At 39.1% G+C, this 16,825-nt stretch overlaps 1 protein-coding gene across 2 annotated transcripts in view; it reads right to left on the bottom strand.

Annotated features, from left to right (window-relative positions):
• The window catches only part of CRIM1 (cysteine rich transmembrane BMP regulator 1), a 205,056-nt gene that overhangs the window by 141,284 nt on the left and 46,947 nt on the right, over window positions 1-16,825 (bottom strand). Inside the window, exon 2 of one of the 2 annotated variants that reach the window (XM_068565195.1) lies at window positions 15,044-15,217. The exons of the other annotated variant lie outside the window; for it this stretch is intronic. Coding sequence (XP_068421296.1) covers window positions 15,044-15,217 — 174 coding nt within the window. The remainder of the gene's footprint in view (window positions 1-15,043; window positions 15,218-16,825) is intronic. 2 annotated transcript variants of the gene reach the window in all.

Below are 16,825 nucleotides of genomic sequence, written 5' to 3'. Positions count from 1 at the left end.
CTATAAGCTATTCACAAAGTGCATAATATTACACCAATTCTTAAGAAAAACTGTTGGAATGTAGAGCTGGGGCTTAGATTCTACGACTAATAGATGAGCAAAATTTTCAGAAAACTCTTAATGAGAGAAGGTAACACCATTATCAGCACTGTCATATTTAATAACATATAAGTAAATACAGACATATACATATCAGGTAAGATAAAAAATAATCCTATGGTTGCATTTATTTCCATGTATTAACTATTATGCCACCATGTGTGACCATGTGCTTACATACATCTAGCTATAGGTTCATATACGCACATGGGACATATGTGTATAGATCGCACTTTCTGGCACAGAAAATACACAAATGCACATGTGACATGTATAATTTTTTTTATAGAAAAAACATGTTTCCTATGCACATAAACACACTATTATAGATCCATATGGGATATACTCTCTGAATTAAAGATGTCAGCTTAGTTATTGATATATCTAAAAGACCCTCAAGGAAAACACTATAATACAGCCTGAATTTAGGTAGACACAAAGTCAGGCCAGGAGGCATGAAAGAACACATAAAATTTTGGGGAGTTCCATGTCACACTGAGATGTGACACCACAGCCTAATTTGTCTGAAAAATTCCTGATGGAAAAAAAATAAGTTGGCTCTCAATTAGAAAACACTCAGAAGGTTCCACTGTGATTAGCAACCCGAACACCAAAAGGCACCGGGAACATATAAATAGGATCATATTATATTTTCCTTTTACTGCCATAGAGATAAATATCACTTTATATATTATAGGTAAGGTATTTAGAAAGTTTAAAAACCTCACTAATTGCCCAGATCTGGGTCAGAAACAATTGAGATTGTTAGATTTTGTTGCATGCTTTAGAAGTAAGCCAGCCAGGTCCTCTGAGGCCATAGCAGGACCACCATGGGACAGGTCACCAGTGCCCTTGCTCAATGTGGTTTCAAGGATACTTGAGGAAGCCACTTTAAATGCACCTCTGCCATGAACTCAAACTGCATCAAAACACTGAAACAAGCTTCCTTTCATGTCCACTGTTGCAAAAACACACCCCTGATATTTATAAAAGCTCTGTGAAGCAGACTGGACTTTATTTTTGCCAAAACAGCAAAGAGAGTAAATAACAGTCTTTTATATAATTAAATACATAAACAAGATCAGAATGTTTTCCAGACACCTTTGAAACGCCCTTCTGTTAAGGGAACAACAACTGGTCTTACCTATCTTTCTAACTTTCAGGACTTTGTGACTCTTAACAACAGACCATGGGAACAGATTTTGATGAGGAAAAAAAATCCCTTATTTCATTTTCCAAACTGGGTAAAAGGAAAAAAAAAAAAGAAGGACACGATAAAATATGAGCTCATTTTACCGACACGCAGCTTTTCTCTATGTCTATAAAACCTGGATTTTATCTATAGACAAATACACGGATATATTCAGAAAAAGGGGTATCAATTTTTTAACATTATTAAATTCCTGTATTGTTCTTTTGTTATTGCAACAGGAAAAGAAAGGCTACTGATAAGGAGAAAGCACTTTACTTGCTTTTCGGGAAATTAAAAAAAAAAAAGAATCCCAGCAGCAGAGAAAAGAATAATGAAGTGTAGGAAAACCAGGAAGTTATCAGCCAGAAATGAAAAACACATCCACAATTTAAAGGAACATTCCAGTCTCTGAAAAACTCACACAAATATTAATTCATTACATGTTAATTCCTTCCCTCTTCCAACTTTACAGGCACTACTTATACGTTACTTCCTCCTGATGCAAAGAACACTTAGAAACAGAGACCGAAAATCAAAAGCAGGAAGGCACCCTATAAAAGGTGTATCCCCAGCTTTAGATGTTTCAACAACCAATGTGAATCCACTATCCTTATCTTAGAGACTATGCACCATTAGAAGAATGGTCTCATAAGTTTCAAAATAAATTATTCAAATGCTCAGAACAATATCTTAGTGGTCAATATGAACTAAGGAATGAGTCAAATTTTCCTTTTATTAGAGCATTTCTAATTTTAAAAAACCCCAAATATTGAATTTTAGTGCTCTTAAATAACTTTCCTGAGAAAGTAAACATTTCACAAAGAAGATATAGCACCAGCTCTGGAAGTAAATATAGTAGTTCTATAAATCACAAAATAGCTTGTAAACTGATTAAGCTTTGATTTATTTTTTATCAGTATCTTCTAGAATGCCAACCATGTACAACACGATTCAGACCAGGAATGGCCAATCTGCCCTTATTACAACTGCCTGTGTGCCCATCTCATCTCTCCCACTAGAGGCGACATCCTTTCCATGTCTCCTTGAATGCCCTGGTACAGCTGGGCTGGACCCAGGTCCATGCTCCCCAGGTGTGCAGGACACAGTCAGGAAGGGGCAGGATTAACTTTAGGGATTCTTGCTCCATGCTAAAGAGTTCGCCTCCTTCTGGGCTGAATTCCTTCGATAGGAATTTCACAATTAGCAAGGATTATAATGCGAATGCTGGATGAAGCAACATTCTAGAGTGTAATCGATCAATAAGAGGTAAGTATTTAAACATTTTCCTAGATTACTGGTGCTGGTGGTAAAGAGAGAAAGGATGCTGGGCTTTTGAGGTGGGAAAAACCTGAAAGAACAGAATGGGGTGGGCTTAGGGGAGAAAAGACAAATTTGGCAGTCTTCACCATTTTCTCCTAAATTAGCTCTGTTAGCCTACAGGAAGAAGTGGAGGAAATTGTAGCCTTGCCTAGAGGTATATCTTTATGCGTGATTATATGCATTCATGGCTGTCTCCTTCCATTAATAAAGATTTTCATGTTTTTTTAAAAATTAAAACCCTCTTTATTCAAAAATGTTTTTTTTATTGTTGTTGCTTTTTCCTGGAGGATCTCTTAATCAAGGTACTAGGTAAATACTGGCAAGGCTGGGAAATGGAAAAAACACACTACCTACCAGAGAATCCTTACCTATATTGATAAAATTATCAGAACATCTGAAATGACCACTTTTTGATGCAATGCAAATTCCTGCTAAAGCGATCATGCTCCCAAACTCTTTCTTGAACTTCCCTCTGAACAGACTTTTTTTTTTTTTTTTTTTTTTTGCATAAGCAGAACAAATACAATCCACCAAGCTTGCCTGAGTTATCCAAAACCCCAGGTTATGGTATGGGAAGACTGATTACACTAATTAATGAGGTTTTAATGGCTTGAGTTTGGGAATGACAACTCCTGATGGTCCACACCCTCTGCGACTCTGATGGAGACAGCTGGCCTGAGGCCGGAGGACACAGAAGGGGCAGCTGTAACTCCTCTCAGAGAGGCCGTGCTCTGGGAAGTGGTCCCCACTCGGCTCCCTTTGCAGCAGCTCAGAAGGCCTCCTGGGCTGGGATTCCAGACCCTTTGCTCATGTCAGGAAAAGCCTTTGTGGGGGCCAGCATTTAGACAGACACAGCTGGGCAAAGCAGCAACTCAGCAGCTCTGTGTGATAGAGCACACGCCAAGCCCTGGGAATAACTGAGAGGTCACCTACAGCCAAGTCAGAAACCACAAATTCGCAAGGGACTACTCAGCGCTACCCAGAAGCTAAAACGTTAACCTGCTAAAGGCCAGCTTTAGATGAATGTTTCTTAAGCATCCCTGGTAGGTGGAAATACAGTTTTCAGCATGGTCCCCAAAGAATACCATTTCTCTGGCTAAAGGTGTCAGGTTGTTTTTTGGCCTTTTAACAGTGAGTGTGTTTTTTAAAACAGTATTACTAAGCATATGGTATTTAATCTTGAAACAAGCATACACTTGTAGCAAAAACTGTTCACCTACAATTTCTGGTACTCCTGTCACTAACCTGGGAGAAGGTATAGGAAGAGGACAGACAGATGGTTGAGCTACACACAGCTTGGGACAGAAGAGATGGGCTGATGAAAGTACAGATAAAGAGCTAAAGCAAACAAAGGGGAAGGACATCAATAAACAGAACAAAGTAGTACTGCCAATTTACCTGTAACTGTACAGCAAGCATCCTCTAAGGGTCAGATTGAAAAAAAATTTTACACCATTTATTGTAACCCCAAAATGATTGAATGAAATGCCCCTCTAAAACACACACACACACACTCCTATCTCAGCACAAGGATATAACAAATTTAATCATGACTTTTTTTCCTGCTAGGCACAAGAAATCACAACTACCAGAAGGTCACTGCATGACTTCCAACAGTTAAAATGCAGGTATAATTATATAATTATTCAGTCAACTGCTCCTCTCCAACTGGGCTTATGTAAGTTCCCCGAGTTTCCTGTTTTGATTTCCCAGATACTTGAAACTGGTTTCCGCCTCTTGGTAGATGTTTTGGTTTTTTTTTTTTTCCTCTGTACCAGTTATCAAGACATCAAAATAACAATTTGTACCCAAAACATAAAACTCTAAAATACTGACTTGGTTGTCAACATAAATAAAATACTTATGAAAATAAATAACTTTGTCTACACTTTCCCCGGGATGCTGCTGGAATTTAAAGTGAAACACGTGTATTTAGATTTCAAAATCATTTTACATATATGAACCAAACAAGGAAAGATAATCACATTATCAACTTATGACTTTTTATAGAGGGTAACAGCAATACAGATGTAAAGTTGCATAAAAGCCTTACTGCCTTAATTAAACAAGTACCTTAATGGCACTTGGCCAGCTAAAGCAAAAATCAAAATCAGGGGAACCTTGATGGTAAGGAGGTGAAGGTAAGGTTAAATGTGTTTTTTAGTTGGTTAAGGGAAGGGTTAGTGTTTCTAAACTTGGTAAGCAATGTTAACTTAATTCCTCAAAAATATATTTTTAAATTAGATAATCTAAAGCAATATATTCACAAGCATAACATTGATTCCAGATGTACCTAGCCTAAGAAAAATAGAATCTGTGATGAGTAATTTTAATGAAGTAAATGACTAACTTAAGAATTGTGAATCGGTGCATATGAATGTCTGGAAGCAGAGAAGGCACAGTCCCTGCAACACAGAATGCCTGGCTTCAAAATAAGTAAGAATCAGAGTTTGAGAGATTCTCTCTCTCTTTTTTTTTTTTGGTAGTTCAGTACATATATTTTATTATCAAGGATTATGTAACAGCAGTTTTGAAGGGCCAAGTGCTTCCCAAAGTTCCCTGAACTTCATAAACCTTGTAAAATGTACAACACCTATCTCCGTTTCTATCCGCCCTCCAATGGAATAATTACAGTACTGATAATTTGTAAGGACTGTATAAATTTAATGCTGCTGTATCATAATCTTACAGTACACAGCAGTTATATTTTGAGAGAACATTTAATTTGACTCTCAGTATGTCTAAGCCTGTGAATGAATGATTACACTGGATCATTTTTACTATAGTCAATACTATATTATGAAAGATTTGGGGATAGTGATATTTAATACCATGCAGATAAATATAACTAAAAAAAATTCATAGATATAAGGTCTTAGACATATTTCTAAAGTTTAGCAAAGGTCAAAAAGGTAAAGTTATATAGAGAATCATCTCTACTAAAAACAAAACAATTTCCCCAGCATCCAAAGTTTGGGAATTTGTTTGTTCCTCACCATGTGATCTCACACATGCAGTATGAAATGCCTCAGTGGGGTTTTAATTTCTTTTTAATATTTACTTGGAAAAAAGTTTTTAAAGTCATATAATAAAACCATTACTATGTATTAATATTTGAAGTAAAGCAATTTATACATAGGCTCCGTTTTTAAAAACAAAAATGTATTAGAAAGTAAGTCCAATGATTACTTAAAGACAAGATGTTCTCTCACAGCAGTACAGCAAATCCAGGGAGGCAGATTCACATAAACCCTCTATGACTTTGCTACTCAAAGTGTGGTGAAAAACCAGCCGTAACAGCTCCTCCTGAGGGTTGGCTGGAAATGCAGACTCGCCCATCCTGGTCCAGTCCCGGTAAATCAAAATCTCTGTATGACGGTCAAGCTCTCTCAACTTTAAGAAACCTATGCGATTTCCTGTGCGTGATACCCAGGGCTCACCGTGGACCTCAAGCCCCATGTGGGAATTCGGGATGGGACAGAGTTGGGTGTACCCGTCATCTCTGTACTTGTATTATGGGATGGCAGCAGATTTCTTGCTACAGATGAAAGTGCCTCCATCCAGCACTGTTCCAGTGGCGAGAGGGTCAAGAGGGAATTCTGCTGCACTACCTCAAAGATGGACTGGATACTAAGTAATATGCCCAGCTCTCTTTGATCATATTTTCTTGGGGTACTTTTTTGTGAGCATCCCACCCCCAGAAAAAACCAAAAAACTTTTAAGTAAAAAAGTTCTGTGAATAAAAGCAGAGAGAATCGTAATTCTTTCTACATACTAATTAAATGTGTGTCTACTGACAAACATTACAGATGGCATTAAGAGCCAGAATATCTGATTAGGCCACACAGCACAGGTTGTACTGCAGGCTACAGACCAAGAGAAAGATAACAACCAAGAATAACATTTAGCACTTACACTTTACTTGTGTGAAAAAAATAAGTGCAATGTAGAAAACTAAAAATGGAGTAAGAAGCTCACGTAATAGTTAACATTTCCTTAGGCAGGACTGAAATAGTAAATTTAGGGCACAGAATAATTAATAAAACTTAAGGCTCTGAAGCAACTGCTATTTGGATTTTTAAAAACTGAAAGAAAAGTCTACTAAACAGAAGCCATTTGTCTGTGTCATAATTAGTTTAGCTTCAGAGGGTACATCTTACAATGTAAAAATCAAACTTCCCTTTGCTTTAAGCAGCAGAAAAAATACAGATATGAAAGCCCATATAAACATATTCTTTCTAATCCTTAATTTCTGCTTAAGCACACATATCATGCAATGTAAGTTTCCGAGATAGGACAAATGCTTATAAATATCATTTAAGGCATTTATAAAATATCTTTAAAAAAAAAATCAAGGGCTTCCCAGGTGGCGCAGTGGTTGAGAATCTGCCTGCCAATGCAGGGGACACGAGTTCGAGCCCTGGTCTGGGAAGATCCCACATGCCGCGGAGCAACTGGGCCCGTGAGCCACAATTACTGAGCCTGCGCGTCTGGAGCCTGTGCTCCGCAACAAGAAAGGCCGCGATAGTGAGGCCCGCGCACCACGATGAAGAGTGGCCCCCGCTTGCCACAACTAGACAAAGCCCTTGCACAGAAACGAAGACCCAACACAGCCAAAAATAAACATATAAATAATAAAAATAAAGGAATTCCTTTAAAAAAAAAATCAAAAGCCAATTTCCACAGTGGATCTAAAATGTGAGTCAATTTATGCACCTGACCTTTCAGGCAATTTAGAAAATGGTCTTTCAGTTAAAGGCAAAACAAAGTCAAACTGGTGGCATCTGAGGTTCAGTGACTCATAGCATGTGCTCGATACATACTTTTTGAGTGAACAAATGAATGAATAAAGAATTAAAGCAGCTCTAAAATGAAAGGAGCAGCCTCAGAAGGCACTTGTACAGAATGCTGAGGAAAGGATCCTTCTGGACTGAAAGAGTCTACGACTACAACGCTATCTCTTCACCTTCCTATCCCATTATTTCATCATCTTAGCGCTCCTACTCTGAATGGCTCTAATCTCAGGTGGGTCTGACCTCCTAGACTCAAACACTTGTAAAGGCTTTCTTGAATAAGGGGGCACAAATCAATGAAGTAACCGATCAGTTAATTAAAATGATATATTGTTTTATGCATCCCACTATGTTGGGTGCCAACAGCTGTGTGTTTTAGGCTAACTTTCAGTCTGCTGACGTTAACAGTTCTGAGGCTTCCTTCCACTATACTAACAGAGCCCTCGACTCTTCCTGCACCACTGTCGCTGCACAGGTCATTTCGTCTTGATTTTGGTGTGTTAACACTTACTTTAGGCGCTTTTTCCTCCATTAAGCACGTTACTGTCACATTAATCTTCCTAAAAGTGCTCATACTCCTCCCATCACTTATAAACTCCAAGGTCACTGACAGCACCATACTCTCCCTGGGAGGATGACTCATGAATCCTTATCTCCAGCCCAGATCTCTGAGTTCCAGACCCATAACTCCCATTTTTCCCATGATTCGCCACAGATACTTCAAACATAACAAAACAGACTCAATATCCAGCTCATCCTGCCTCCCATAAGGCTGCTTTCCTTGTATTCCACATCCTAGTATATGACACCACTATACATAGCCTGGCTATCATGCCCCTGCCAAGCATCTATCTTTTTTTTTTTTTTTAAAGCTTGATTTTTTTTTTTTTATTTTTTTTTTTAGTTATTTATTTATGTGGGATCTTCCCGGACCAGGGCTCGAACCCGTGTCCCCTGCATTAGCAGGTGGATTCCCAACCACTGCGCCACCAGGGAAGCCCCTCAAGCATCTATCTTGACAATCACCCCTCACCCCCAAATCTGGGAGTCTTCCTCTTCCTCACCCTCCAAAGTCAATCAGCCACTAAAGCCCACTGACTTGCCACCTTTATCCCTTCCATCTGGCTCCCTCTGTCCATCCTCTCTTGTCTATCTCCAATGCTGCTCTTCAATTCTCCTTTCCCTTCTGTTGAACCACTCAATGCATTTCTCCGAGTTGGACTCGGTTCCCAATTCCTCCACAAAGCCTTCCTTTACCCCTCTTATGAATGTATAGCAGTTCTTATTTCTTATTTGTCCACTCAACATAAGACAATGATATAAAATACCTCATGACAATTTTTGACTATCTTTTCTCTAAAATATCTTATAGAGAAAAAATAATTAAATACAGCCTGAAATTAGAAAACTTTAAACATTACCTCTAAGTGCTTTCAGCTAAAACAAAGGAGGACTTTCTTAAGTCCCAAGTGTCTTCTTCCTTTTGCAAAATGTTCACTGCATAGCTCCAAACAGGAATGAGTTCCACAGCACCCAAACTATTCCAGTAATCCACGTGATGTGTGATGTCAAACAAGTATATTTAAGAACATATTTTATGGATCCCACACAGATATCCCTTTGGCTAGACTCTGCCTAGTGATAGATCAGTGTGAATTTGGGTTGATTTTATTTTTCTCTAGAATCTCCCAACAAGGTCAGACCTCCTTGTGGAAAGGGCTGACTTTTCCTCAAGGATGTATGTCTGTCTTTGTAGCCCTCAGTATACTTATCATGAAGCTATATATATGAATGCTACTTAATGAGTTAATTACATCAAAAATTACTTAAATGACAAACAGCTCTACTTCGGTGTCAAATTTAATTTATCCAAAACAAAGCTCTTGAGTCCTCCTTAAATCTGCTCTTGCTCCTAGTAAAGAACACTACAGTTTGCTTAAACCCCAAATCTAAGAGTTCTCCTGGATTCCTCTTTCTCTCACCCCCACATGTCTACAAGTCTACAACAAGTCATCAAGTCAACAAGTCATCAACAAGTCTAGTTCCAAATCATCTCAAACCCACCCATCTCTCCCATCTCCAGCTCTCAGGTCTGAGTCCTTCTTATCTCTTACCTGAACACTACCTGTGGACAATTTCCCATTCTTGCATCTTTCCAGCCTCCTCCCAAGTCTCTTCTCTACCATGCTCATTTTTTAGAACACATACCAAATTACATTACACCCTTGTTCACAATCCTTTAACAGCTTTCCTATGTACTCATCACAAAATCCACACACCTCGTCATTATCTAATACAAGGCGTTGTGTGACCTGGCCCTTACCCACCCCTCACCCCCCATGACATTCCAGCCACACTGACCTTCTTGCTTTTTCTCGACATTCTTTCAACACACCAAGCTCTCTCTCAACTCAGAGCTTTCGCACTTGCAGTGTCCTCTGCGTGGACTTCTCTCCCCTCAGATCAGCACAAGTTCAACTCCTGCTTACAGTCAGATTTCAGGTCAAATGCTCTTCCTTCATGGAAAACTCCCCTGACATCCTTATCTAAAACAGCTTCCCCAGTCAACCCAGTAATTCTCTATCATATCATCCTGACGATTACTCTTCATAGCTCTTATCATACTCCGTGATACTTTCCTGCTCACTTTTGTGTTTATTGTCACCCCTCCCCTTCTGAATGTGAGCTCCACGAAAGCTGTATCCTCAGCAACTGGAACTGTGACTAGTACATGTTTGGCACTCAATGAATATCTGATGGATGGATCGACAGACGAATGTTTTCTAGGGTGTTTTACATCCTTCTCTGAATCTGGCATGGTTTCATATTTCTGATTACTTCTCGACTTTATTACCACCACTCTGAATTACAGTAATTTTTTTAGAAAACAAAAGCTACTTACCCCAACCTGTAGTCACATGCAAACTTAAAAGTCCAACCTATTCACTGTATCATGGAAGTCTTTCGTATCAACTTTAACTACCATTACCAAGCCCAGAGAGGCCCCTCAAGAAAACCCTTGTGGCAGCCACAGAGGCTGGTACTGTTTTTGTTAATGTGGTCCCCTCTACTGATGGTGTATCAATTTAACTTTTGTGGAGCTCGGTACAGCATGTACCAAACCGATGATAAATAGGTAGTATGGCATAAAACTAAAAGCTTTGTTAAGATCAAGGTGGGATGACTTGCAGTTCATTCCCTTTATCAGTCTTTCTCTTCTTCCTCAGAGAAACAAAGATGATTCTGACAAATTATTCCGTACAAAGGCATGGCCGTCTGTTTATCCAGTATCCTATTTCCTCTAAATTTGTGACAAACTGACTTTATGATGATGTGTTCATTAAAATCCAGGACCAATACCCTCCCTTTTAAAAAAGTATAATACACAAGAACTTTTTTTAAATACCCTGAAACTGCCACTGTTCTCCATAAATTTATAAATATGGTATTGAAATGCTTTGCAATGACTTCCACACATTCTAAAAATGTTGTTGTAATTATGCTTAAAATTCATGTTCAGAATTTGCTCACAAAACGTAGTAATGGGGACCCACATTTTCCCATTATGCTCTGGCAAGAACACTAGTCCTTCTGCCCCACCCCCAACTGCATACATACCTTCACATTACAAAATGCCCCAGAGAGCAGTCCTCAAAGGAAGGCTTTTAACTAGAACTAACTATTCACCTTCTCATAACAAACCTCAAGAACTAAGTCTAAACTTACCAGGTACATCCATCATCTCTGGACTCAATCTTCCTTGGCTCTGCAAAATCACCCATGCTCTGCACAACCCTCCCATCCGAATCCTTCTACTGTGCCTTCTAGAACTCGTGGATTGTCATCACCAAAATCCCCTTTGCTGTCATTCTCCCCTCCAGATGGTTGCCTTCACCTTTGTGCTCTAATGGAAACCTGGGTCCTCCTCCCTGACTGCTCTCTGTTCCCTGAAGTCCTCTCAAGTGGGGACGGATTCACCGCCCACATGCCATAAATCCTGGGGGTGGGGTAGGGGTCCTCTTTGTTCTCATCACTAATTTCAGATCATTCTTCCTCTTCCCCTTAAAAAAATAACATCTTGTTTGCATAAAGCACATGCAATCACATGATGTACCAACTACATGTAGGTGTTGCATTTATCTACAGAACTTCTGCCTCTGTTCCTTCCCTACTGACTGCTGCTGTATCCTTCCCAGCAGCAATGGCATGGCCAGTCAGCATAAGCACTCTCTTGCATAACTCTCAATCTCAGTGCCCTTCTCTTTGTATCAGACTCATCAGGAAAAATCCTAACCCTGGTTAAAGCCACCTCTCCACCTCCACTGCATGCACCAGAGCTGGGGAAAAGCGCACAACTGTGCTGGCTGGTCTCCCTTCAAATTTATAACCTCAAGTAAGCTATCAGCACTAGCAGGTGACCCTAATACATTTCCCTACTTAATTCACTCGTCCTCTCTCTGAGATGTCTATTTTCCATTTCCTCTCCCTCCCCAATTTTTCACACCCCTTCTTACGCCTCAATGTCAGCTGATGGCCTTGTTTTACACATCTCTGAGAAAGAGGAACAATTTTGCTCCTCTCCCTCCTCAAAGACTTTGCTCCTGCAGTCATCACCTTTCTTACATTATCAGTTTCTCCCTTTTTACTAGATCATTCTTGTCGTCATTCAAATATGCTGTAATATCTTCCATATTTTTAAAGTGCCTCTTGACCCTAAATCCCTCTAAAACAACCACCTCATTTTTCAGTTCCACCTTTTGAGATGTTTTCCCATTTCTGTTACTCGTACTGTCATTCTTCTACTCTTTCACGTTAGGAACCCCAGAATCATCTTTGTATTTTCATCCCTCCCTTGTCTGTTAGCAGATACTGCATGTTCTTCCATCAAAATGGCGTGTTTCCACCTCTTCCTTGCTTTTCCCCTGCCATCCCCTAGACCAGTCTCTTGTGACACCACATCTAAATAATGGAAACAGCTCTCCAACAAGCTCCACCAAGCTCTCCAACAGAAGCTCCACCTGCAAATTCCTTCCACGCCCCACAACCCCAATCTGCCTAACACTGATTTCTCCACGCTCTGCTGCTGTTGGCTGATAAACCTACAGTGATTTCCGATAGCTCTTATCACCAGGCCTAACCTCCCTGAGCCATGTGGAAGACATTTCATCATCTGGTCCTGTCCTGCCTCCCCATCTTTAGTTCCTATCACCTATCAACATAAAAACTTGCTCTTTTACAGGAGTTCCCTGGTGGTCTTGTGGTTAGGATTTGGCACTTTTATTGCCATGGCAAAAAAAAAAATAAACTTGCTCTTTTAGATTCATTTCCCAAGTGTCTTTCATGTAAGTCATGCAACTCTCACTTGTACATTTTATTCTTTTGTCCATATCATTCTTCTTCCTGGAATCCATCACCATCCAAATTCCAAATTGTTCAGACTCCTCCTCCTCCACAATACATTATCATATAATGCCAGGTCACATTTTTTTGGCCCTAAATTCCTATAGCATCCCAAGTCTTCATTGCGTTTATTAATGATTTAATTATATACAGTGATATACCATCACTAACTCTTTCATTTGCAGTATATACTTGAATAGAAGTAGAGCTTTTTCTTCAAAATGATCTCACAGGAAAGGGAAATCCCCCAATATTGATTTCTTACAAGGCCTCAAATATTACAGGGTGCTTTATTTTAAAAAAAACAAGTACGATCTGTGGAAGATACATAAACCTTAAATGACCTCAACCAGTCCTACTTTCGGATTATAAAGAGGCCATCAGACAGAATCTGTTAAAAAAAACAAGGGGGGGGGGCATAGAGAAATTTAATCAGCCACAGTAATTATTCCTGAGGGAATGATGTCAAAATTGGAAGTGCTGGATCTTGTAAACAGCCTTTTCAGAAACACCTGAAAAATCAATGCAGTCAGTCTCCACACTGTAAAGATCATAAATATACACCTCACTAATTAAAAATGTAACTGTCCTAGTTTTATGTGAAAAGACACCATGTTTTGGAACAAAACTTCTTGTGATAACTTGGATTCAAAATCTGCTGCATCTCCAACAACTTAGATGGCAATAAAGAGGGTGTGCTCAGGAAACAGTGTTAAATGACACGGAAATCAGCTCCAGCAAAGACAATGACAGTGACAGTGAGGCATTTGAAATAGGACTAAAACAGTTTTGTGAAATGTAAGAACAGCAAAAAGTAATACTCTAAATTGCTGTATTATTTTATATGACGTGATAAAATCTGTATGAATAATTAAATTAATTTAATAGACATTTGACCGCTTCATCTCTACCCCTGCAAGTTTATACACTGAAGTTGGCAAAATATACTATTTTTTTAGCGGACAACGGGGGTGAAGACAGGGGGAGTAAAGAGCCGCAAGACAATAAAAACGAGTTTGGTAACTGTGTTGTCTATGGCATAATGTGATTCAAAAAAGACTTTACACGGTTAGAACTTGGCTTGTCAGTCATCCACCGTGTAGAGCTGAGTTTTTCAATTTTCAAATGCAAGGACTAGAATAAATGTTATCTAAGACTCTCTGTGTTTCCAAAATTTTATTTCTGTTGTTTTCTATTGTACTCTCTTTTAAAGATTCAGCAGCATTGGTAAACACAAAGAGTAATGCTATTTTAGAGGCTACTGCACATTTCCCGTTCTTTACTGCCATTTAATATGTCTGAGAAACTTAATACAATTCAAAAACTTCAGCCCTTGCTCTATTGCCCTTATAATCTTGATTTTGGACTTGGAAAATCCTGGGTATTCCAAACTATATTACCAACTTCTCCATCTTTGAGCAGCATCATTGTAAAGACAAAAGGTATACTTAAAGTCTCGTTCAGTTTTCTTTTTTCCTTGAGCAGAACCTGGGGCTCAGCAAGAGTTCAGTGCTGATCAGGGGCAGGGCTGAGACTCAAGCCCATGCCACACCCTCTGTTAATTCTGGTGGTGAGGCACAGCACTCAGCTCTGGGCATGCCGCTCCTAATTACTTGATTACTTGATATTTTCAATTCCTAAATTTCTTTTCTAGGTTTTATGCATGAATGTATAAAAGTTATGGGCCACGTTATTTTCTTGTTATTTTAATGTGATTTCTGACTTCATTCCAGAGGGGAAGCACCCAATGACCCATCCACACCTATATGATTTTCAGCCAGTCTCAGCCTCCGATCGCCACTGCACAAATCCCCCACCTCTTCTAAAGAGATGCACGTTCTTGCCAGATGAGCTGCATTTCTAATTAGCGCTCTCCTCATGGAACACCATCCTATGGTAAATCACGCGGAATGGACATGGTAACAACAGATGCTGACCTCAAGCATGCCACGTGTGAAATCATCCATTATGCAGAGATGACCTAGGCAGGCTGGCACAAACTACCCTGGCTGTACTACCGCAGCATGACCATTCCACCGCTTTCAGGAAACACACACGTGCGTGGACGCACAGGCACACGTACGCCATCACGTCCGTACCTAGTCAACTCTCTGCATCTTGTGTGAGATTATCAAAGCTACCGATCTCTGTAAGCTTGTCTTTGCCCTTTCCAGCTCAAATACCATCACCGCTCAGAGTTACACAATGCTAACGCTTATGACTGAAAATGCGTACTTACCTTCAATCCTCTTTAAAGCTGAAAGGCACATATCCTTCCTTGGAAACTCAAAGGGATTGTTACAGGTTCGAATGGTGTCACACTCACATTTCCCATTGATTATATTGCAGCCAGAGACAAGGTTTTCATTGCATGGTTCAAAACCAAGCAGTTGGTCATCATCCCAGTTCTCATCTGTAAAACAATTAACAACCGCATAATGTTTGCTTGTTAGCTTCATTCAAAGGCCTGTCTGAAAGCAAAAATGTGCGAGGATGTCAAGATTAACATCCGATTTTGACACCTCAATTTACGAAAGGCAGTTTGGCTGCAATTTTACAAATGAATGAAACCCAACCTCCTAATAAATGAGAAGACTGAAATATAGCCATACACGTCAACATTAACTAGCTATGTATACAAACGTTTCTGATCAAAAACCACTACTCCTCTGATGTGTTATTACAGAAACAATTGAGATTCCTTTAAATTTCTTCATTTTAAACAAAGATTCCAGGATTTTCCCATGTTCAATAAAACTGCATCTGTCAATCTACAAAATTATTCCCAAAAACCCCCAAATTTTTTACCCCATCTGGTAGAGACCAGCTTCAGGTTTAAAACAGCTCTGCAACTTCATATATCAAGGCAGTGCTAATAAATGTAAACAGACACCACCCAAGGAGTCAGGAATGGGATACAACGGAGGAAATGCCCTCCAATGCACTTCAGTACAAATGCTAATGTCCATTACTGCCCACAACCAAAGCCAGAAACAACAACAAACAAAACTAAGGGCTACAGCCTAGTGAGAGGCCGAGGTCGTCAAATTCTGCAGCTGAGACCATATCAGTGTCCTGGGCCATGGAATGGAGTTGACTGTAAGAAATCAAGTAGATTTTAAAACCAACTTTCAGGGGAACCAGTTCAGACAAATGAAACAAACATGACAGAACCACAGCAAGACTCAATCCTTAATAATATTCCTCATAGTTGAAATGCCTCTTGTAGGAAACCAGACTATTTCTCTGAGTCTCTGTGATGTTACGAGTTTTTCCCCCCTCTTAACATTATCTTTAATAGATACTTTATCACACCTTAACTGGCTACTGACTATTAAATAGTAAACATGTTTCTGATAACCATATCTGGAGAGAATCTTTTAAAAGTGCTTGAATTTAAGATACTTAAACTTGTTGCTCAAAGTAAGGCAGGTATAAAGACATCTTAAGAATGTGTTTTCACAAAAGACAGCGCAAACAAATGGCTATAATTTTTATAAGGCTAACTTTTCCTTCTGGTGACATCGTTGACTTACTGCCTAAGTCAGGAAAAGACTGTTCTCCCTCACTGAAACAAATAATTTTCTTGTCAAGGGGTTTTTAGAAGGATATCATTTACAAAATAAAGAGCTTCAGGGTGATTATTTGAAAAGGGAGAATAGAAAATCTCCTGTGTTTTGATTTCAGAAGATCAGGCTCTTTTATTTGATCAAAGCTTCATCTCTTAGTAAAACAATTTTAGAAGTTTAAACAAAAACACAAGTTATCTGTTTTAAGATTTATTTTCCTATTTAGACTGTATTTGGTCTTTAGAAATAACAGGTATATAACATGTATACACACAAAGGGACATTCCTATCTTCAAGACAACAGTGAAATTACTAAATTACTTTCAAAGGAAAACCAGAATAGAATATACTGAAACAACTCAACACAGTAAAGTAGGTGATAATTTAGTCTTTGGTTATAACACATGACAAAATGGCTCACGTAAACAATTTCTTATCTCTATATTTAATTG

This window comes from Eschrichtius robustus, chromosome 15 (assembly GCF_028021215.1).
Source record: "Eschrichtius robustus isolate mEscRob2 chromosome 15, mEscRob2.pri, whole genome shotgun sequence".
Classification (NCBI taxonomy): domain Eukaryota; kingdom Metazoa; phylum Chordata; class Mammalia; order Artiodactyla; family Eschrichtiidae; genus Eschrichtius; species Eschrichtius robustus.
Note: the sequence above shows the minus strand (reverse complement) of the source record. Positions and strands in the feature narration are given on the sequence as shown.